This window comes from Trichogramma pretiosum, unplaced genomic scaffold (assembly GCF_000599845.2).
Source record: "Trichogramma pretiosum strain Unisexual culture from Peru unplaced genomic scaffold, Tpre_2.0 scaffold27, whole genome shotgun sequence".
NCBI lineage: Eukaryota > Metazoa > Arthropoda > Insecta > Hymenoptera > Trichogrammatidae > Trichogramma > Trichogramma pretiosum.
This window is the reverse complement of record NW_019641694.1, coordinates 1440743-1463336: the sequence shown is the minus strand read 5'-3', so window position 1 is coordinate 1463336 and position 22594 is coordinate 1440743. Positions and strand designations below refer to the sequence as shown.

Genomic DNA, 22594 nt, shown 5'->3' with positions numbered 1-22594 from the left:
GCTTATTTTGTTGTGTAATGCTATCGAGATACCCAAGCCATTTGGATTACGTACAAATAAAATCCTTGGGTTATTTTACTCAAAGAACGAGGGAAGAAAAAAGGAAGGGATTATACCACTTGACGAAGCTGAATTGCAATCAACATTTTCAAACACGGAATTTACCTACACAGCATCTATGTTATGTATTAATACAAAATGAATACACGAATTAATACACGAATGGAGTTAATCATTAAAACACACGAGAGTAAGCGTGAACGCTAATACCTGCGTATACGTGTTTAACAATGCCTAATCAGAACAGGATGATTATTACGAAATCAAGCCGATGTATATTTACACGCCAACATAATACATTTTAGGTCACTTGTGATTAGTGAAAAGTTCATGAATTATATAAACTAGAATAGCTCTACAAAGTCACAATCTATATATGTATATTATATGACATATTCTGTGTCAAATCGATAATTTGAAAATTTGTGATAATAGTAAAAACCAAACCGAAACTTAACTCACTTACATGATATAATTTTATAAGGATCATTTTCAATATAAATTAGCTCAATATTACTATTTTAGGCTACTATTTAACCTTTTTGAATAAACGCTTAGTTTTCTTCTGACCTCTTGCTTCTGACAGCTATTAAAATAATGTCTAAAATTTTTCTTAACATTATGAAGCATTTCAATGAATTTTTTCATAATATACGACTTCAAATCGGACTCTTGTTAGATTACTTTCGCACGACGGTTATTCATTGAGGCAGACCGTTCAAGTGCTCTGACTACTTATGGACTTTTTTTTAATTTAAGCAATTTTCGGGAGCAAAAAACGTAATTATTTCTTTTTCGTTAGAGCAGGTTTGCAGTATGTAATGATTTACTTAAATTTTCACAGCTTTCGAAAAAAGACAATTCTACAGTCTTATAAAATAAGTGATAAAATAGTCCGAAAATTTTCAAATTCAGGGGCAATGGTGACATGATAAAATATTCATTGCGCTAACTAAAAAATTTTTTTGCTCCGTCGATTTGACATAGAATTAATACATATTCATAAATACTACATCGTGACAACCATGATACTGCGTTAAAATGAAGTTAAAATATGAACGTACTTCTCATTGAGTATTTATAATTTCAAAGTTCAAGAGTAACTGATAAATCTATTTTTAATTATTGTTATGCAGTTATTCTAAAGGCTACCGTAAAAAACATGTGGCAAAAGTCTAGCTTATGAACCTAAGCGAGATTTTTGAAAATTTTATGTTTTTATCATTCAAATATAATAGAAAGTGCATCAAGTCAAAATCTAAGGTAAACCGACGATTTTTGAAGGACATTTAAGGTTTTAAGGTAATTTAAAAAATGTGAGAAAAATCTTGCTCAGACTTTTAAGATGGACTTTTGGCCCATTTTTTTACGAGTATATTAATAGTTTAGAATGGAATTTTGAGCCATAAAAGTGATCCGTAAGGTTAAAATTGTTGGGATCCTGATCTTTTTCATACTTTATAAGAGTACGTTTGTAATTAACAATTTATATTTTGACGGTTTCATGGAAACACAAATAAGTATTTTATTACATTTTAATGTAATATTTGATAATGCTGATCCACTATAGCCCTGAAAAATAAAAATAATCATACTCAATGTACGATGTTTATGAATGGATTAATTTGAACGAATGTCACGTTTGTTCAAGTGTCTGAGTGATTTTAAAAAACGCTTACAGAGAGAGAAATGTACAGGAGGTAAAATCGTTACAAATATCTGCACATTCTCATAATCAGATATTTACATGAATAAATTTTATATATTTATATGCATTCAAGTGAGAAGCGTAGAGGCTTAAGACGACGCATTGCTTAATTGAGTCACATCCTGATGTGCTTCTGCTTCCTCGTCGATCTTGTGCTTATCGAATCGCGTCGTATACAAGGTTATAGCTTCAGCAGCAGAAGCATTGCAGGAGCCCAGGACCTACTCTCTACATGAAATTGACAGATCGAAAATTGAAAATCAGCAAGAGTAAGAGGGAGAGAGACTGTGTGTAGAAACTCGCTCTTGCGCGCTTATATGCGAATGCCGCCGAGCTCGAGCTGAAATAAGTTTCTTTCCTGCAGCTCTCAGCACTGCACTTCGATAGGTCAACGAGATTTATGCATATATACGCGCGTGTAAGCGTAAATATTTATTTTCTCGGAAAATATTTTGCAATGTTATCGATCGAGTAGGAAAATATCGAGTATTCGTATAATTAGTTACATTAATCGGAGAACCTAATTAAATTACGGGTGCACATAGGCACGCTTCGGTAATTCGTGCAAATAATCAAAGAGACGAACGATCGATGTGCTGCATGATGTATTATAAGAACGATGCTCGTTGTCTGGTCGTCTTTCGTAATTGTCATTCGGAAGCTGTTTCTTCTCTCTCTCTCTCTTTCTTTCACTCTAGCCGGTTGCACAAAACGTTCACGAGTCCCTGCGTAATCATCGAGTTAAAAGGAAAAAAGGTCATTTTCAATAATTTGCAGGCATTGGCTCGTTAAGTTGAATTATTCAACTTTTTAGCTGGTCTTTTAATTCAAACGTACGTAGTTGACGTGACGCGAGTCGAACTGTTAAGAGAGCTCGTTATCTCAGTAGCAGCTCCACCAGCCTCGCCTAGTGTGCTTACTATTTTTAATTTCGTTTCTTATTCAGCTTTGTGCAGCGAGCTACGGTATCAGAATTAAGCTCGGAGAGGAGCTTGCAATGGTTTGAAGCACAACTTGCTAGTGGGAATATATACGTGCACATAAGCGAAAGAGAAAGAGAGAGAGAGGCACGCGCGAAGAGAAGAATCAGCGGCTGCTCGATCGATCGACGTAGCGACGCGTATATATATGACGGGGCGCAGGCAACGCTCGCCCGGCGCTTATCCACTTCACACCCACACACTGGCGTGGTGCGCGCGCGCTGCACTAGAATCGCAACGCCGCCACTGCCTCTTCCTCCTCCCATAATTCTGCTCTTTTTTCATAATTTCCATCAATTTCTACCCTTGCTTTGGCTTTTTGCTTATGCCACCAGGAAAAATTTCGACGCGTGTTCGTGCACATGATACAATCTACTTTCGTTTCTACACGCTTCCGCGCTTCGTTGCGTGAACCTCGAGCCGAGCTAGAGATAAAGAAAAAGATCCGAGTACGAAATTAAAATGATTCTATATATGGGCTGCAGGCGAGGCAGACAGTGCGCGTATGCATTATATAAATATGCTATAGTGCGGATGATGAATTTTGATTGAACTGCTGCAAAAACGAGAGAAATACAAAAGAGTTTCTCTCGACATTGGTGTGTTCATATGTCATTCGGGCTACTTCAATTGACTTATAAGACTGAGTTAATCACATAGTTGAACTAACTAAATAATCAAAAAGTAAACCATAGTCCAGTTTATTACGTGAGATTATTCACAGTGCGGACCAGTAATCGTTCAAAACTTAAGATTGTTGAACTATATTTACTTATTTAGAGCGGATTTTCGCTGCGATTATTGACTTAGTGAGTGCAAAGACCTCCGCAAGTTCGCCTCTCTTTTTGTAAAAGTAAAGCCGCGTTAAAACTTGAACATATAAAAACACACACAAGACATACATAACGCCGCTGGCTTGATGTGGACAAAGCTCGTACGTTGTAATAAAGAAGAATCGTGTAGCCTCTCGAGTTTCGAATGTGTCTAGGCCCCGGGGTGCTAGCTAGTGCCACTACATGCATTTTCGTTACGAGTCAGACGAGCCGCGCACACGTGTTAGCGTTTAATTTGTCGGCATTTTTGCGCTCACAAACGTGGCAAGGAAAAACGAATCATTGACATTTTATAGCTCCGCACTCTAGCTGCAAGTGCCGATTTACACGCCTAATTCGACTGCCTCGCGTCCATATGGATATAACAGTACGAACATAAGTACACCAGATCGGATCGGAGAAGATTATATAATTGCAACGAAAAGAGCAAAGCCGAAGCGAATCGATCGCGACAAGTTAGATTGACTCGGGCGTTGGAATTACAATTGTTTGTCAGTGAAAACTATCGACTCGGAAATTTTCTCTTCTTTTTTACCATTTTTTTTTTCATCCGAGTTTCCATGTGTAAAAATCCTGACCCAAATAGCAATTTTGCCTTACCCAAGAGCGACCGAAGTCGACGCATTCTCCTTAGTCATCGATTCGCGAAAAAAAAAGAAGACAAGGTATATCTACGGCAGGAGCTTTTATCTTTCTAAATAAACTTTGGGAAATCCAATTATAGCTCACGTAGGTTATATGTTCGGTGAAAAGGTATATCGGTGGACATAGGCGAGGGGTACAGCGAAGGACATTTTTTGTCGAAAATGACGCGAGCGCGATCGATGGGAGAGATGATATAGAGAGGGATATTCGAGCCATGTTGAAAATCCTTTATTTGACTCTCTCGCTCCATCCGAGAGCTATCACTAGGCCATCTGGGCCGTATCGCTAAATATATTACTTTATAAAATGCCCCCCTGTGCGATACAGCTAGGCCATGTACCTGTGGTACAGCCAACCTTTAGAAGCTTTGCAATAATGCAAAGCAGGCATTTTTCAGAACTATGCAAGTAGCGAATCTCTCTCTTTTCCTTTCAATACATATGTTAGGGAGTACTTTATTTTTAAATTGTTTGTTTCAACTTAAAAATGAAAAAAATCGAAGTATGGTCATTAGACTGACAATAAATACAACTTGTTTTTAAATCGACGAGACACCCCCTCAAAAGTTTCAAACCCCCCAAAAAATGAGCTCTAATAAATTTCAGCTCATATGGTTGAAAAAAACCTGTTCCACAAGACGGGTGTTGATTGACATTAATTTAAATGGAAAAGTCGTTTTCTCGTATTATACTCATACGGGTTTTTTTCAACCATATGGGCTGAAATTTGGTAGAGCTCATTTTTTGGGGGGGTTTGAAACTTCTGAGGGGGCGTCCCGTCGATTTAAAAAATTTTTTTATTGTCAGTCTAATGGTCATATCCAGAAGGCCATGTTTATTTTTCAAAAAAATTATTAAAAAATGTTTTAAAAATAGATACCTTTTTTTAACTCTTTCCATGACTTTTTAGCCCTTTGCATTTTTTCAAAGTTTTGCAGGTAGTATATTACCAAATTGAAATTATTATGAAATTTTAATGAAACTTAGCATACTTCTTGATTTGTGAATGGAAAAGACTGCTGAATTACCTACGACTTTTTTCATTTTTGAGTCCAAGCGAACTAAAAGAAGTTCGGGAGCGTGGCTCCTTGCAACTTAGTAAATAAAGGACATTCCAATATACAGCTTGCATTTCAGCGAAGCTTTATGCCCGTAAACCCAAGTCTCGTATATTGCAAAAGAGGGAGTGAAAGAGAGAGAAGCATGTACATTGATGTATATTTCAAAGCTATCACATATTTCACATGGATCGGTATTTTGAGCTTTACGTAGAGCTACTTTCTTGATCGTTACCTAAAATGGCGCGACTACATCAATATTTATTGCAATTTGCATATCCGCAGACGCGTAATAAGAGATTTGAGAAATGTATATTGTCTCTCGGTCACGAGCTCTCGTCGCGTCAGGGTAAAAATATTGAACTGCTCTCATGCGCGTGTGTGCCATGTCATAGTACGCCAGGATATGCTACGCGCGTGCACATGAATGTATGCATGCTATACGTCTTAGAGGGTCTTTGGGTCGCTGTTGAAGAGGCTTTGCGCGGGTTGGGGGGTATAGGGTTCGATTTGATGGAGTCGCAAGCAAATAAACGTGCGTATACAAGTTCTAGCGGGCTAAGTCTATACATATATACATGGCTGACGAGGAGAATTCTCAGAGCCTCTCTAACTCGAGTCCGTTTCTCTGCTGCTGCTGCTGTGTGTTGGGCTACGCGTGCATATATAGCTATAGCCTCGATGCTATCTGCTGCGTTATATACAGGCTGTGCTGCGAGTCGCAAACGAGAATCCGATTGGACTATAGGCGGGCTGCGAGGAGCGGATGTTAGATGTACACATACATGCGCGTAGCCGTAGAGAATAGCACTTGGAATCTGCAGAGCGAAATTCCGTTGGCTTGGCGAATTCAAACTCGGCGACGTGCGTCGGTGTCTGTGTGCGCCTGTTGGGCTGTGGCTGCTGCCGACTGCAGCGAGCATCGAAGAGACTTGTTAAATGCGTGGTCGAGAATTGCAGGGACGCTAGTGAAGACGTCGTAGTATAAGTACGGAGTCTAGGTCGTTGAATGCGGTTATAAACTTGTTGTTAACTTTGCCGCTCTTGCTAGTCTCGCTATGTACCTGTAGCCTGTCGTCGTCGTTGTCTTCTTCTTCGCCCTTGCTTACTCTGTATAGTCGGTACACACTCACACCCACACATTCGCACACGTACGCGCTAGCAACAAACATGTATACGCTTTCGTGGCTACGGCCATATAATTAATTAAAGTTACGTGTATAGAAATTTGCAGTGCGTGGAAGCGCAAACGCTTTGCGCATACGCACACGGATTCACGTGTCGATGAGCTATGCTACTTGTTCGAGAATAAAGTTTGCACTCGACGAATATTTTCCGTATTACTACAAAGTGAATGACGTATAGGGTGCGCGCGCTGCATGTACGGCGCACACAAACGCTGTACGCGACGCGCTGAAAAAGGAATTCGCCGCCGACGACTTTTATGCACGCCAAGAATGATAATAGAGGCGTACACAGAGACGTAGTGAGCTGTATGTAGAGAGACAGAAATGATTGCATTCGATGTTTATACGTATATATTGTCACAAGCTCTAGGCTGCTGCTTCTCTGTACGAAGCAACCAAGCGCGAAAAGAGTCGAACAACTCGTTAAAGAAGTTCTCTCTCTCTCTCTCTCTCTCTCTCTCTCTTCGAGGGGCTATATATCGTATCGCGCGCGCGCATCTATATATCTATAACTTCATTTCTGTTCCTGTATTTGTATATGTATACGTGTATCTCAATGCTCCGGCAGAGAAACGAGACGGCGAGCTACAAGCATACCTACTGGCACACACAAAAGCTTTTACTCTCTCCCTCTTGCAAGCTGCAAGCCAACTCTCTATGTGAGATAGTCAAAACTTTCGCTATACTATAACGCCGCATCTGTCGCGCTCTCTTTTCTTTCGCTTGCTCTCGCGTAGCTCGCGATCTATACACCCATAGTTTTATACCTGCGACGATTTTTTGTACTTCTTCCTTATTTACATACGTGCTATATATATATATATGTACCCACTAGTTTATACATGCGTGCTTGCGCGACTTGATGAATCATTCGGTGATGGTGCATTTTTGATTCACATCGGGCGTATATCTAACTCGTTATCTTTTTTCCCCCTTTTCCTGGCGCAAATTCCCTTTTCTCGAAAATAGCTCAGGCGAGCATTTTGCCAATGCTTTGAGACCGTTCCGACCAAATGGAGGCATATCGTTGGCGTGCCTTTGTTTATTTAACTTGATACAAAGTTTGCATTAATACAGGCGCAAAAAGCGGCTACTGAGCAAAAGCTTTGAGATATATTTCTTGTCGAGCAGATAATGCTCAGACTTAGATTATGCTTGACGTGTAGAAAAAGAGAGAGGTGGAAGGGTGTAAGAGGCTAGGAGTGAGTGAGAAAAGGCAATTAAACCGCTCACTCTTACCTCTTCTCCGTCAGCTTCTTCTGTTATCTCTCTCTCTCTCTCTCTCTCTCGCACACATCCGTAGACTCACGTTCTCTGTCTCTCGTATAATAAACAGACATTTTCAGTAACCGGAGCGAGATATAGAAACTTCATTATTACAATCGACGAAGGGGAGGCTGTACTACTATACTGCACCTGTACGCAGATAATAATACAAGAGCTTCGAATTTCTCTCTCTCTGTAGGCACAGCTCTGATGTTCGCGTTTGTGAGCGTAACTGTGCTACGATGAAAATCAAAAGCTTTCACACATACCTACATAATGTATGAAACGCGCAATTTTTATGTGTGCACTTGCAAATTTATATGAGTTCTCTTTTTATCTCTTTTTTTCATTCTGTCTATTTTATAATATTCAAAAGCCACACCGTCCGTATGTGAGTGTGTTTTTTACCAGCGACCCATATATGAATAAAATTTTATTATTATTATTATTATTATCATTATTTATTTATTTATTTGTTTATTATTATATTTACATAATTTATATTATTATTATCAATATTAAACGTGAATGTTTTTTTTTGTATCTACAACAATCGTTATTATAAAATATGTGTGACGAGTTTTTGATGATAATAATTCGAGTAGGAATAATAGTTCAAGAATAATTCGAATAATAATAAGTCGAGAGAGCGTTGATTATTTCAATATAAAATGTATCGTTCTTCATTAACTTGCGAAGTTCAAACTTTGTTACTATAACGTAGTTTGTAGCCATATAATAATAATAACTATTCGCTAAACATCGATTGTAAAAATTCCATGAAAAAAAGTTTTAAAGAGGAATAAACGAAACTACCACTACCTCTTTTTTATTGTTTTTGCCCTTCAGATGGGCCGGCCATTGTCCGGGTAAACCTGTTTGTCCGAAGCATTGCCACAATAAGTGACATCAAGATGGTAAGTATTTCTTGTACGAGTACAGGCAAGCAAAGCCAAAAATTACTACGATCAGGAAATAGTAAAATTAAAGTTTTTTACATACATAATAAAATCAAAAGCATCTTTTTAAATAAAACTTAATCAAAAAAATTAATAATCAAGTTAAAATCATATAGCATAGTAATTTGTAAAAAAGCGAATGCCTGATTGGTTTTTTATTTATCTTCATTTTTTTATTATGTTCCTTATACATCTCATCATCAGTTTATTCTATGACAAAAAATACCGAGCAAATTCGCAATAAAAAATGTGATCATACAATATTTTTATATAGCACTCCGACGTCTCTCGACATAACCATATATCTATATGTAATATATCTATTATTAGAATAGAGCGCAAATATGATTGAGTTTGTTTTCTTTCGCATATAATGTATATTATTATTGTCACTAACTCATATTCTTTACTTTTTTTCGGCTGTTTATTATTCAAGTCTTGTTCATGGCGAATAATCATGAACATGAGCTAAAAAAGAGATGAGAAAAATTCCTATACGCTCGCATAGCTGAAAGCAAAATAATATACATTGCATGCACGCGTATATATATATATATATATATATGTGTGTTTTTCAAGCATCGTATTCACATGCGGCAAATAAAATATATATTATAGCATACATTGTTTATCATTTTCGGATATCACATAAACATAAAAAAATAGTGTTGTTATGCTCATATACAAACAGCAGAGTATATATTGTTATCCTCTAGGGTATAGCTACTATTACACACCAACACAAGTCATTACCATATACATACACTACAAGAGAACATACCTTTTATACAGGTATCGTTAATCATGATAACTCATATTACCTTGCAATGTATCACTGCACGGCTGTTTTTCTATACTTGAGTCGCGACTATACATATGAATATTCAAACGCAGTTTTGGGTTCATATATAGAATATTATGTGGCTGCTACTGGAAAAGTGTAACAATGAGATAATCTGAGAGAGTGAAAAGATAGCAGAAAAAAGTTTGCCAATTCTATTCAGAAACAAATTGAGTATTACAGACATACATTTTGGACAAGTTGACAACAATCTCTCTCTATTTTTTTCTCTATCTTCTTCTTGGTTACATTTATTTACATTCCAAACCCCTTTTTCTGAGCTGCGTTAAAAAATCTAACCTACGATGACTTGTTTCACTTTTTCCTCTAATCTGTTTTTTGTTTTCTTGTAATTTTAACACTCTTTTATTGCACAGTATATGACACCTACAAGACATTACTTTGACTGCTCTATTCTTTTGTTTTTATTTTATATCATTGAAATTTTTAAAGATGTACAGAAGATATGACAGCTAAAAAATTGTATCATACACACTTGTTAGATGAATTTCACGCATTAGACTGTAGTGAAAGATGTATTAATAGCCATTGATTGGCGAAACGTTGTAACTAAAGTACAATTAATTAAGCATTGAGTGACTTAGATTTTAGTTGAGTAACTGAGGCATGTGTTTCTAAAAAGCAATGACCTGCATTTCATCGATTTACGATGAGACACACACACAGACACACGCAGACACACACATACACGCACATGTAACTTTATACAAAGTGCTCGAATGCAGACGAAGCAACTATCAATCTAAACTATCCACAAGTAGTCGACGTAGGTCCTACGATTATTACGCATATTGTGCTTGATAATCGGCTACATCAAAGGCAGCGAAGTTTAAGCCAATACAAGTCCCTTTACCTCTCCTCGCGTATTACTGGATCTTTGACGCAGATGCGTATTAAAGCTCATTCTTCCTCGGCGCTGGAAGAGTTAGAAGGAGCCGTTCCTCGTTGAGCCGGGTGGGCGCATCTTTTCGCGCTCTGTCAAAAGCGGGGGCTGCACACACGGAAAAAGTAATGCGATACTCGTGGTCCTGCACGCGCCAAAGGAGCAAATGCAGCTGTTCATTCTCTGCCGAGCAAATATAATATCGGTATAACCTTTGACGCACCTAATACGAGCGCGGCTGAGCTTGCGAGCTCCGATGTACACACGTATCCGTTTCATCTTCCTTGTACACTTTGCTGCTGCCACTGCAGTTGTTGCGCAAGCGCAGACAAAATGTTTAAATGTTCGACAACTGAGAAAGATAACACAATTAAAAAGTCAGCGACCAAGTCGTGAACTGTGCTGCTGCTGTTGCTACTCTGTCTCATTGTTGTGTTCGCGCATATTTAAAATTCGCATATATATTTTTCTACACGGGGGCATCTACTCGTAAAAATATAGAAAACTCCGCTATGTTTCAGTGTGCTATTTGGAGCGTTGATACGCGCTATTTTATTTTTTACCTATTTTCGCTCTTTTTCGCTTACCTCGATGTCTTTGAGCGTAGCGAAGCTCGCATACATTTCCAGAAATAGCTCGAAAAATAAATAAAGGACGTAAGAATGATAAAGGAGAGGGATGAGAAAGAAAAATTTTTTGTTTCGCATAGCTTTTTTCTCTCTCCTTTTCTCAGTCCCTCGCATTGTCGGTGAACGCGCGGCTCTGTACGCGTGCCTGAAATAGACAAATACTTCGAGGGAGAGATCGAGTTACGACGTTTGACAATTTTCCAACTTTGCGCACAAAACAGAAAAAAAGAAAAATGCAGCTCGGTGCTCGAGCTGCCCCCCCCCCCCCCCCCCCNNNNCCCCCCCCCCCCCCCTCGATCTCTAGCCACCGAAAACTAGTGTCATAGCGCCCACTGATTCTTTATCGAGCTCGATTTAACTCGGCGAGTCGAGGAGAGAGGGCAAAATGGCAAACTAGCTCTTAATCGCGGAATATATACATCGACGCTTGGTAATGCACCTGACACTTGCAGATACACGCGTTGTGCTTCTGTATGTAGATGACTCAGCCTGTAAAGTGTTAAACTTACATATGACTGATACGAAATTGCAGCAGACGCCCGATATAGCTTGGCAAACGAAAAAGTAAATATCCTATTTGTAAAATGTATAAAAATCCTCACCTTTCGTGTCTGCAGGATTGTGTAAATTATGGTTGTGTAGAGTATATCTAGAGATGCAATAGTGAATCTTGCGCAGTCTTATATGACTTCGATTCATATGAATACGTTCAGAGGCAGAATGTCGGGTACGAAGTCGCAATCTCGAGAAATGCACTTGGCACACGTATTGCTATTGTGCACAGGACACATCATCGTAGTTTAAAGGTGCAAGGCAGAAAAAAAATATTTTCTTGAGAAACGTTTCATAAGCGCGACATTCTAAAGTCTAGAGTAAAAAAAATGCATTTTAGCGATAAAAATACTTACACGCAATTTATAATCGCTGGACTCTCACAAACATGAATTATTGCTTTAAGGTTGAGTGGCAAAATAAGGAAGCAGTGTAAAAGATGAATAGGTGAACTAGCACAGGGTTGGTTGGGCATTGGTAGGAATAACATTAGGCCGGTGGACAATGCATCAAGCGATATGATATGAATAGGCGATAGGGTATTAGGGCAGAGCTGCTGGCGATCTATCGGTCATCGTTGCTGCTCCTCGAGTTGCTCGCTAAATCTCGATGTCAGCTCGGCGCTATACAAGTCGAGACTCACTCTCTCTCGCTATCTCATCTCGCTATTGCGGCACTCGGCCAGAATCCCCGCCGAGAGATTATACATATAGCAGTAGCAGCGCTGGTAAGAGTAGCCATCGGTTTTCGCGCTAATTAATCAAGCCAACGAAGAGTAAACGTATAGGTAGATGTATAACGCGTAGGATAGGATTGGCGCGAGCGCGAAAGAGAGAGAGAGAGAGAGAGAGAGAGAGAGAGAAAGATAGAGCTCGAGCTTAAACACGGTAGAGATCGCAGAGCTCAGTAGGGCTCTATATATTGCGAATCCATTAGCTGGCCGGTGGCCACACTCACACGCACACACGTGCACAGGTCGCACGCGCGTCAATGAGACCTGTCCATTCTTTTCTGCCTCAGTCTCGTTCAACGGCAGCAGCTAGCTCGAGCTCGGCCTCTCAACTCTCGACAAACCCACCAACGCACGTACTGCTATATATGTTGCTGATGTGCTATACGTTTGCGGTATACGTAGGCTTCGCGCAGCAGCCGTCCGTGACCCGGTTTTCTCTCGTCGACTCCGCACTAGCTGTTAGCTAGCTAGAGCTTGCCTATGAATTCGCTGAATATATACTCTCTCTCTCTCTCTCTCTTGCCAACCCTAGCAGCTTCTCCCTTCTTTTCGCTCTCTCTCGCTATACTCTCACTAGCACATATATACAGTCAAGTATATGTGTATAGGGACGAGGGAAATAGAGAGAGAGAGAGCCCCAGTCATGCCTTTATCAAAGTCGCGGCCAGCTTTGCCGCGCTGTGCTACTGCTATATTCACTTCGTCAAGGGAAAGTAGGCCATAGCAGAGCCAGAAGCAGCAGCGGCAGCGCTGCAATATACGTAGCGCTTGCTGCTGTTTTCTTCGTCGCCGTCGTCGTCGTCGTCGTCGACGTCGTCATCGCTCGACGCGCATATATAACCTGCTGCCGAGCTGATATTAACTATACCGAGACTGGCACTCGCGCACGTGTATGCTACATGTAAGGAATATTTTGTCAATGGCTTAATTCAATAAGCCGTCGTCGGCAAAGTGAGATTTCATTAGCCCTCGCACATATGTACGCCTGACGCGTGCCAACTAACAGACGCTTCTTTGCACGAATAATTTTCCAACGACGCTTTCTGCATACGTCCTTAGGCTCTTTGCTTCCGCGCGCCGCCCCTTGGACGTCTTACATATATATTACCTATATATGGGCACTTGGGCCTCTTCCCTCTTGCCACTTTGCTCCTCGCAGACTCGCTATTTCGCTCAAACTGCAACTGCGCCGCTGCAGGATTCCAACTTTCCGAAGGGCTATATATTCACTGCACGCGTGAGTGTGAGTAGTTTAGCTCCGTATTATGCTCGATTAATCTCCGAGTGGATTAGCTTAGCCCGGTACTTTATACAAGTTTCGACGCTTTGCGAGACTCTGCTCTGGAGGCGAGAGGGAAAGAGATGGCATCGTTACAATCAACGACGTGACGATTTTACCGATACGTCCGTTCGTTTGCTTTATTTTCTTCTTTCGCTTGCTCTTAACTGGTTAAACAAGCCAAATGTAGAATAAAAAGCACATCATCTATAACCTAATCTGTACATAACGACTTTCCGATAGTTTTTTTCACACGCTTTCTCTCTCTCTCTCTCTCTCTTTATCTTCTCATCCATGCAGACTATAATTTAACGCAAATTCTGCTCACTTTTATATGGACTTACATGCTACGCCCATTAGTGCTGTCTGTTTTGCACTGCTCGATCGATTGATCGTCCTATAATATGACTTCTTGAACGGAGGTCGAAGAAAAAATAACATCGACAACGGTCGTACATCAAGTACAGCTCTTGGTGTATGTACATCGACATACTTATACACCTTTTCTACTTACTTGTACAGCCTAATACGTGCGCGATTAGTCGGACGTGAAAGAGGATCGACGCCCCGAGAACCCTTGCAGCAGATGCAATCTTCAAAGAAACGACGTCGCGCGCTATCCAACTCGTGAATGAAAAAACACCCACTCCAAGAGTTTGCTGTATGCTTCGTTACTCCACCAGATCGGTATCGCATAATAGTTGTCCAAATGATACCAGGATACGCTGGTAATGGAAAAAAGACAAAAAAAAATGAAATGAAACAAATGACAACGCGAGTGGATTTTGTGCAGCGGAGTTATGCGGTAGATTGAATTATTCATGTCTGCCTGAGTAAGTCATATAAATTTTCGCGTCATTTCACATGGATGCAAAAAATTGAAATCAAAGTTTGATTTAAATTTAAATTCGGGCAAATATTTTTTTCAACCTTTTCTGTAGGAAAAAAAATACAACTCGCGTGACTCCATATGAACGTATCTAACTTTCTATTCATTAGTACACGTACGTGGCAATTAATCATCGGGTCGCTGGAACGTGGCCACGATTCCAACGCACGATTCGCGTTGACGCATAAAATTTTACGAGCTCGCTCGACTTGCTTTGAAGTTGAAAAGCAGTTGAACGCGAGCGAGCGAGTAGTGGAATACGAATAAAAAAATAAAGGTGAAACTAAAACAATAGCGGAGCGCGCGAGGCAGTTGGCAGCAGCGATGCGAAGGGTGGCGCGAGCTTTTAAAACGAGCCATCGCACTGAATGATGATGCAGGCTCGAGTAACCCACCCACATACCTATTCACAATAACTCAGCACACCGCTGCAGTGCTAGAAGCAGCGAATTGTCTCTTTCACTCTCTTTAATGTAATTAACTCTGCGGTGCGCTGTTACTCAGAGCTATATAGCCAGAGCTCGCAGTCGCTTCCCGGCGATATATAAAACCAATACTCCTCCACTGCAAGCCTGTTTTTATTGAAAGCTCTGTACTTACACGCATGCACACACTTGCAGCTGTTAAGAAAAAGAGTAGGAAATCGTTAAGCTTTCGATTTAGCGATAGAAAGAAAAGAAAGACGTGTAAAGTCCGTATTTTATTAGATAACTTTGCTGCGCGTTACTGCAGCAGCTAGAAAGAAACTAAGAGCTCTGTTTTCCAAATGGAATCTGACAAAATGAGAGAGTGCAAGATTTTTTTTTCTATTTCCCTCTTGATCTCAGTCTCATTTAGACTTTGATGACCTCAGATATTTCTCCCTCCTTCTTGTCAGCTGTACTCGATTTACATTTATTCATGGCACTGCGAGCGCAAAATTTTTTACTATTAATCCTCTTTGAGCCGTAGTACGCGTCCATAGATCCTCGTCTGCGTCTGACCTAAAAGTGACTTCACTACTTGTTTTTGGCGTCGTGTTTACGAACCATTCTTCATACGCACTTCGATAATTTCCAATCAGGAGTTATCGCCCTGGAGAAAAAAATGTATGCTATGCACGGACAAGTAGCTATGAAGACGTTACGATGTAGCCAAAAGAGAAGAAAAGAGGATACGGATCGTAAGCGACGAATTGATATCTTCGTTCGGGCGCGTCGGTGCGCTGGTGCGTCAGGAACGAGGGAAACGATTTATTGTTGAATTAAATTTTTGGCAGAAAACGATCAATTAGAGCTCGAAAAAGTCTAAGAAAGATACGTAATATAAATTACAATGTACATGCATAGCGTGACAACGAAGATAGTGAGAAAAAGCTCGCCTAGCTCAACCGAGTGTTTTTTTTTATATACCACATCAATTTCGATGTAAAAAGCGTGAATCATTGCGTGCAGCTTGGGACTCGATCTCATTCGAAACTATTTGGAGCTGTGAGCGGGCAAAAAGACGACAAATTTTGAGCCATAAAATTATGATAAACATTTACTGGAAGCGAGAGGGAATAAAGGCAGGTGATGCGCGAGAAAAATGTAGTGTGCAAAGATCGATATCTGGGCTGACGTCAAGAGGACGTGACGGGCATCGAAAAAGCTGTATGTATATGACCTAATCTCTGAAAAGTCGAATGTTAAAAAAAAAGTTTTTTTCTAATACGAAAAATATGTTGTTTTTGATGACAAGAATGTGTGCCCATTTCATTATAATTTTAGGGACCAACAAATGTTCGAAGTCAGCTTTTTTTCCAAGTTCATTTTTATCCATAATATTTAATTTAAAAATTTCTAACTTGGTCCTAAATGAGTTTAGCAAAAGATGTTCAATGGAGTTTGCTACTATATGGAGAAGCATAAAAGTTAAAATCCACAAAGTCTACAATGGGCGTTTTTTTTAACACCAGTTTGTGCTTCTAAAAAGGGATGATAGACGATTCCCGAAATTCTAATAAAATTTGAAACATTCTTGTCCTTAAAAACAACAAATTTGTCATGTCATTAGAAAAAAATATTTCTATACCTTTGAAATTTACACAATATCGGTCATATATATATAGAGAGGCAACGATGCGCGAGATAAGAAAAGACGCACCCAGAGCATATAATAAAAGTGACAAAAGAAAAATTTAAAAGTCATTTATTATGTTGTGATAGTGATATAAATACTTTGAACGCGTGCTTATTTATGATCTGCATTAAGAAACAAGCTAACGTTTTATTAGGCAACGCGCGTGTGAGTGAGCCTTTATTACAAATATAAAGAATAAAAGACACATTATGGTGCAACTCGGGCATGTGTGTGTGGGGGTCCTCGCGTAATTTTCTCCTCTCGAATATTTTACGCCCTACACATATAGGTCGTAACCATCAAGCTCGGATTTCTCGAAACATACTACTGAAAGCGAAAATTAACGCGCAAATTTCACGCTTTTTTACTGTAATTCAGTACGTTAGCCTGAAAAAAATGAAACAGGAGTAAAGCGAGAATCGTTTCTCACCGCTACATAATGATGATGATGACGACGAAGACGTAGACGATAATTATTATTGTGGCATATCAAAAAACTGCCGACGGTAAATATTTCCCGTCGGTGCATCGAAACGGTAGGATATACAAAAAGAAACGTTTTCGTTTATCCGTGTACTACTGCAACAGGATGAATTATTTAGGTGCGTGGCGAAAAAAAAACTTGAGCATATCGCAAAGTCGGGTGCGCGGTCGCAGCACCTTCCAGCCGTGAGTGCATCACGGAAAAACGCTTAAAAACTCCGCAAGACTCTTCAAAGCTATTTCAAACAACGGAAGTATAAGCTGTACGCACGGGCGAACGCCTACGTACGTGTTTGTACATACCTATATATAAATGAAAAAGTATATGTGGAGCGCAAACTTTTCAATCTCGCCTGATTCCGAAAGTACATTCTTGTTGAGATTTTCCTTTTCTCACCTGTGCAAGACATTGCAAGAGCTCGTGCGGCTGAGAGTTAGAAAGGATAGGTCGATAAACCCAGCGGGCAATTCGTTTTTATATCTATATTTTATGTATGATACGTCGTGTATCGTAGATGATCTCTCAAGCGTCGCGAATTTGCGGAATTGGTTAAATTTCTCTGCTTTACAGTCGATATACTATATATATATATATACACGTGGATGTTTATTGTGTACACATACACAGCCGCACACAGATAACTAGTCCATTAATAGACTTGGCGAATAAATTGCTGTACGTGATTGTTTTGGAGGAGCGAATCTCGAGGCGGTTTACGCTGTATTATAGAGGGAGATCGATTCGCGAAAGCTGTTACGTCGATATTCCCAAGTTTATACATATCCCGATCGCAAGCAGTACTTGGTCTGCATTGTACTGGATATCGCTTCAATTATGCTATTCGCAGTCCAATTAAACCGGCCGCGCACCACATGACTGGGATTCCTTCTGTGCCGCTGCGCACTGCCTTTATATTCATGCACCGCTGTCGATGCTGCGACTTAATCATTTGGCCGATATAAGATCGAGAAAAATAACATTGTCTCCTATACGCGTGTATACCTTATATGCGTGCGCACCTATAGGTATATGCACTTACGCGCGAGATTTGATTTTATGTACGATACATTCCTCCGTTATATGAGCTTTTTATAGAGCTTATAAAAAATTCCCGAGCAATATAAAAGACCATCCGAACGAGCGGACATTTCTTTTTTTTTTCATACGTATAAAAAGGCAAGGCTTTCAACGAACAGCTGCATTTTTACGAGTCAATAATTATTTATGCGATGAAACTGAATATAGGTATAAAAAAAAGTAAGCCAAGGCTTACATTTCTTTGTTTCATTTGCGCAAATGTACCAAACATTAATTTCGTTTGCCCAGTGCTCGGTTAAGGTGGTTCTTTCAATATTTGTTGAGACATGAGACCTATCCTATCTTATAGATTAAATCACGCTGAATTCAATGGTATAATTATTTATGGGGCTTACGCTGCAAAATTTCGAGATATTTTATCTCAAAGTATGCTATTTTAACATGGGAAGCATAGAACGGCCACCATCCATATGGTATTTCTAATCAAAAATTAATTTGTTCGGGTATCGGAGTGTATAGGTTTTATAGAAAAAACTCTAATCTTTCAGCCTGTGTATCGTAAAACAGGGCTTACGCTGCAAAAAATCAAGATTTTTCACGTAAAAGTGAAAAAAACGATGTTTTTGCTATGAATCAGCTGATGTCAGGCTGCGCAGTACTTACTGCGCATACAAAATATACAGCTCTAGGCAAGAGTTCACTATAGAAAAACTTAAACTGAAAGAACCACCTTAAATTCCTTATAAATATATATTTCAGAAAGATCTATAATTTCCACGATATACCACTTTATTTTCCACTCGGCAGAAACTAGCCATTTAATCTTGTATGGAAAAAAACGAAAGATCTGCACCTCACCCTTTTCCTACGACTCCACTATACATTTACAGACAGATTCGAATGCGAGCACATAGTCATAAAACTTCAGCAAGTCGATAAAACGGAATTTATTACAAGTACACAATCACACGTGCATGCCAAAGAAAAGAGAGCATTGAAAGCGTGTGTGCATTCAAGGTACGAATATAAATACACAGCTTCGGGGAAACGGAAAAAAGACAAAGTTTCTTCGAGTTCTCGATAAACGAAGCTCGTTCAATTAATTTTTTCCTTACAGCTCATACGTTGCATCAAAAACATCGTAGGAAACGCAATACGTATACATCGACAAATGAACATAACTTCTGTAACTCTTTTGCAAACCTATCCACACATACCCACACAATCGGTTTGTAAATAAATAGGTGAAAATCTTTAAAAACAATCACTGAGCGTATATCGCAAAGAAAAACTTTGTTTTTAAAAAGTAAAAAAAGAAAACTGCACTCAGAATAACGAACGTGAGCACATATACATTGAGAGCAGATGTAAAGGAGGCTCGAGCTATATTAGGAGGGTTTTTAAAACTGAACCTGTACCTATATATGTATATTTGAGCGAGTTGTATATAATACAAGGGTAATGGAAAAAGAAGAATAAGAAGTAAAAAGATTTATAAGCCTTGCGTGGGGCAGTAAGTGCAATGCGGGCACCGCTGCTTCTGCCGCGCAAAAAAATCAACGTATAACTCTCACCTCCTATAACTCGAGATTTATGGATTATTAGAGTGGGTACATGTGTGCGTTCTTATGCGTAGATGTGAGTGTGCAAGCGAGAAAGAGTTTGCTTGATGGTTGTATTGTTGAAACACGGAAAAATTGCAACTCGTATAATAAAAAAGACAAGCTTTTGCACGCGAGGCAAAAAAAGATTTTTTTCTTTACCAGCCCTCTTTTTTACTCATACATTCGTTCGCAAGTATTGTCTATATAGGCGGAAAAAGTAAAAAAATTTAAGCCCTTGCAGAAACACGATCGTGTGATTTGTTTTGTCCTGTGAGCCAACACGTATTTATATGTATTTTTTTTTTTAAATTACTACCGAGGGCTAAGGTGACAATTTTTCAAATCTCGTATGAAACAATGTGAAATTAAAAGGTCTGCGGTCACCTGGGATTTTAATTATAGTTTATTAGATCTTTTTAGTATTATTATAATTATAATTATAATTATAATTATTATTATTTTTATTATTATTATTATTATTATTATTATTATTATTATTATAATTGTTATTATTGAAATACTGGCGTTTTTTTTATTAAAGTTAAGTTTAGTTCTCTCTGGCCAAGGCTTTTTCTTAGTTGCATTCGTCACCGATGTTGACTAAAATAATTTCAATTACCACGTGTACAGCATTTACACATTGTATTATTTTTTTTAATGAAACACTTTGTGAGAATTTATTTGCTTCTGTCATACGCCCGATCAACAATCAATCCACACTTAATTTATCGTTCGACTGAAACCAATATAGTTTTAAAGTTTTTTTACGAGTTTTTATTTTGAACTTTGGTCAATATCGTTGACGCATGAGACTTGAATAGAAAAACCCCTTGAACTTTCCAATATTTTTTTCAAACGAATCAAATGATTAATTTCTTGATTATCTGTTTTGCCACTAATTAGATGGGGCCGCGGTTGTCCGTGTCAACATATTTGTTCGAAGTATCTCAAAAATAGATGACGTTACTATGGTAAGTCTGATGTTCGATAGCAGAAAATGAAAGTCAAAAAATGTCTTGAAAAAAATGCAACTTATTTTTTTTTATGCAAAATAATATAACAATCCGTTTACTAAAATTGACAAGCTAACGCTACAATGTATTAGTCTGTGTGTTTTTTTGATTTGTCGAAAAAAACAACTACTAAGCCAAACTATATGTATTTGTTATAGCTGTCATCTATTATTACCATTTATTATATCTCTTACAAATACCATATTAATGTGTATATTTAAAATGCAAAAACAAAAAACTTATATTACACATATGACACATGATTTTATTTATATGTACATCCATTATTGGTCATGGTAATAATTAATTTGCTGAGTGTTATGAACTTTATATATCGTATATACTTCACCTAACTATATATTTATGAAACAAACACATAAGTATATATTTAAAAATTCTGAATATGTACTGGTATGTTTGCACACTGTAATATTGTTCTCTCATCTATTATCCACATAACGTTGGGTATTAACTTCTGTAAAACCAACATGAAATTTTACTTTTCACATTTCAATCATGTTGTGTTCAAACGAAAGCTAACAAATAGTAGCTAAATTTCTCCACAATTTTTCACTCTAGCATAATCATAAATTGTACGCGTAGGCTTCATCTCTACGCTCTGTCTGTCTACTCACTCCACTCTTTTCTCTGTGTCTACATGCATATATTTACATGTTATTATCACACCGTAAAATGTATAAAATACCGCGCACCAAATCAGATGCGTGTATCAGTTTTGCATTCATTTTGAAATTAAAAAAACGTGGTTACATACGTACACAGAAAAACTGAAGCTCGTATACAACCAGATGACACAAAGTAGTATTTTTTCATCTATCACGAACAGGAATATTTTATTTATCAAAAATATATTATGTGAAAATCTTGGTCCCTTGTGTTTCTGTAGGTACGCGCACATATTGTCTTGCAGAATCAGAAAGCATATCCTTTCGTTATTATCTTTCACATAGACAAGTTGCAGCACATCACGCAAAAACATACATAGTTTCTTTTGTTTTATATTATCCAGTCTTTTCCTCTGATGTATCTAGGATATTGAAAATACCAAAAAAATGTACACATAATATTTTTCTTTTTTTTTCTACTTTTTTAGATATTCAAAACTGTGTGTACACGTGATAAACTCCATATGGGATTCATCCATCTATTTTTTTTTTGTAAACACCCACACACTAACTATATGCACACTTAGTGAAAATTCTGTCTTTTCTTTGTTTCTTTCTCTCTCTCTCTCTCTCTCTCTTTCTCTCTGAATCTATGTGCACCACGCACTTGTAATAGTACATCGGTGTGCGTGCAGCGTAGCGGTAAAAAAACATGTCGCTTCGTTTGTCCTCTTTTCTTTCTATTCACATCTGTCGTCTCCTGCGAATGTGCGTATGTGTGTGTGTGTGTGTGTGTGCAGACGCACACATGTATCCGCACGCATACACAAACCTCCACCGACACCGAGAAAAACACATTCTATCTCTCAGCTCACATCATGCATAATATTCAAGCCTCTACTTTTACCCACTTTCTATCTCTGTGTATGTAGCATATACATCTCTTTCAGAGTCTGTAAAAAAGAGATTATCATAATAGTGTCACGCGTTTTATCATGGCGTTTTCTACTTCTTGGACACACAAAAGAATACAACAAAACTGATATTTTTCCTTCTCCTTTTTATCTGTATTTGTCTTGATTTGTTGGTGTTTAAATGAAAAAAGAACAGAAATACGACAGTATGAGGCCAGCCAATGCCTAATCACAGTGCGCTGGTTTCACGCTGTTCTGTAGGTTTTAATTACACAATTTTTATTTTTTATAAT

The 22594-nt window shown here is 38.5% G+C and overlaps 1 protein-coding gene across 6 annotated transcripts in view; it reads left to right on the top strand.

The window, feature by feature from the left end:
* LOC106660520 (glutamate-gated chloride channel) overlaps positions 1-22594 on the top strand; it is an 80259-nt gene that overhangs the window by 27425 nt on the left and 30240 nt on the right. For 3 of the 6 annotated variants that reach the window (XM_014383503.2, XM_014383501.2, XM_023461913.1), the window contains exon 4: positions 8586-8653. In XM_014383503.2, coding sequence (XP_014238989.1) covers positions 8586-8653 — 68 coding nt within the window. Of the gene's footprint in view, positions 1-8585; positions 8654-20651; positions 20720-22594 lie in introns of all 6 variants that reach the window. The other 3 variants (XM_014383500.2, XM_023461912.1, XM_014383502.2) reach the window with 1 other exon arrangement.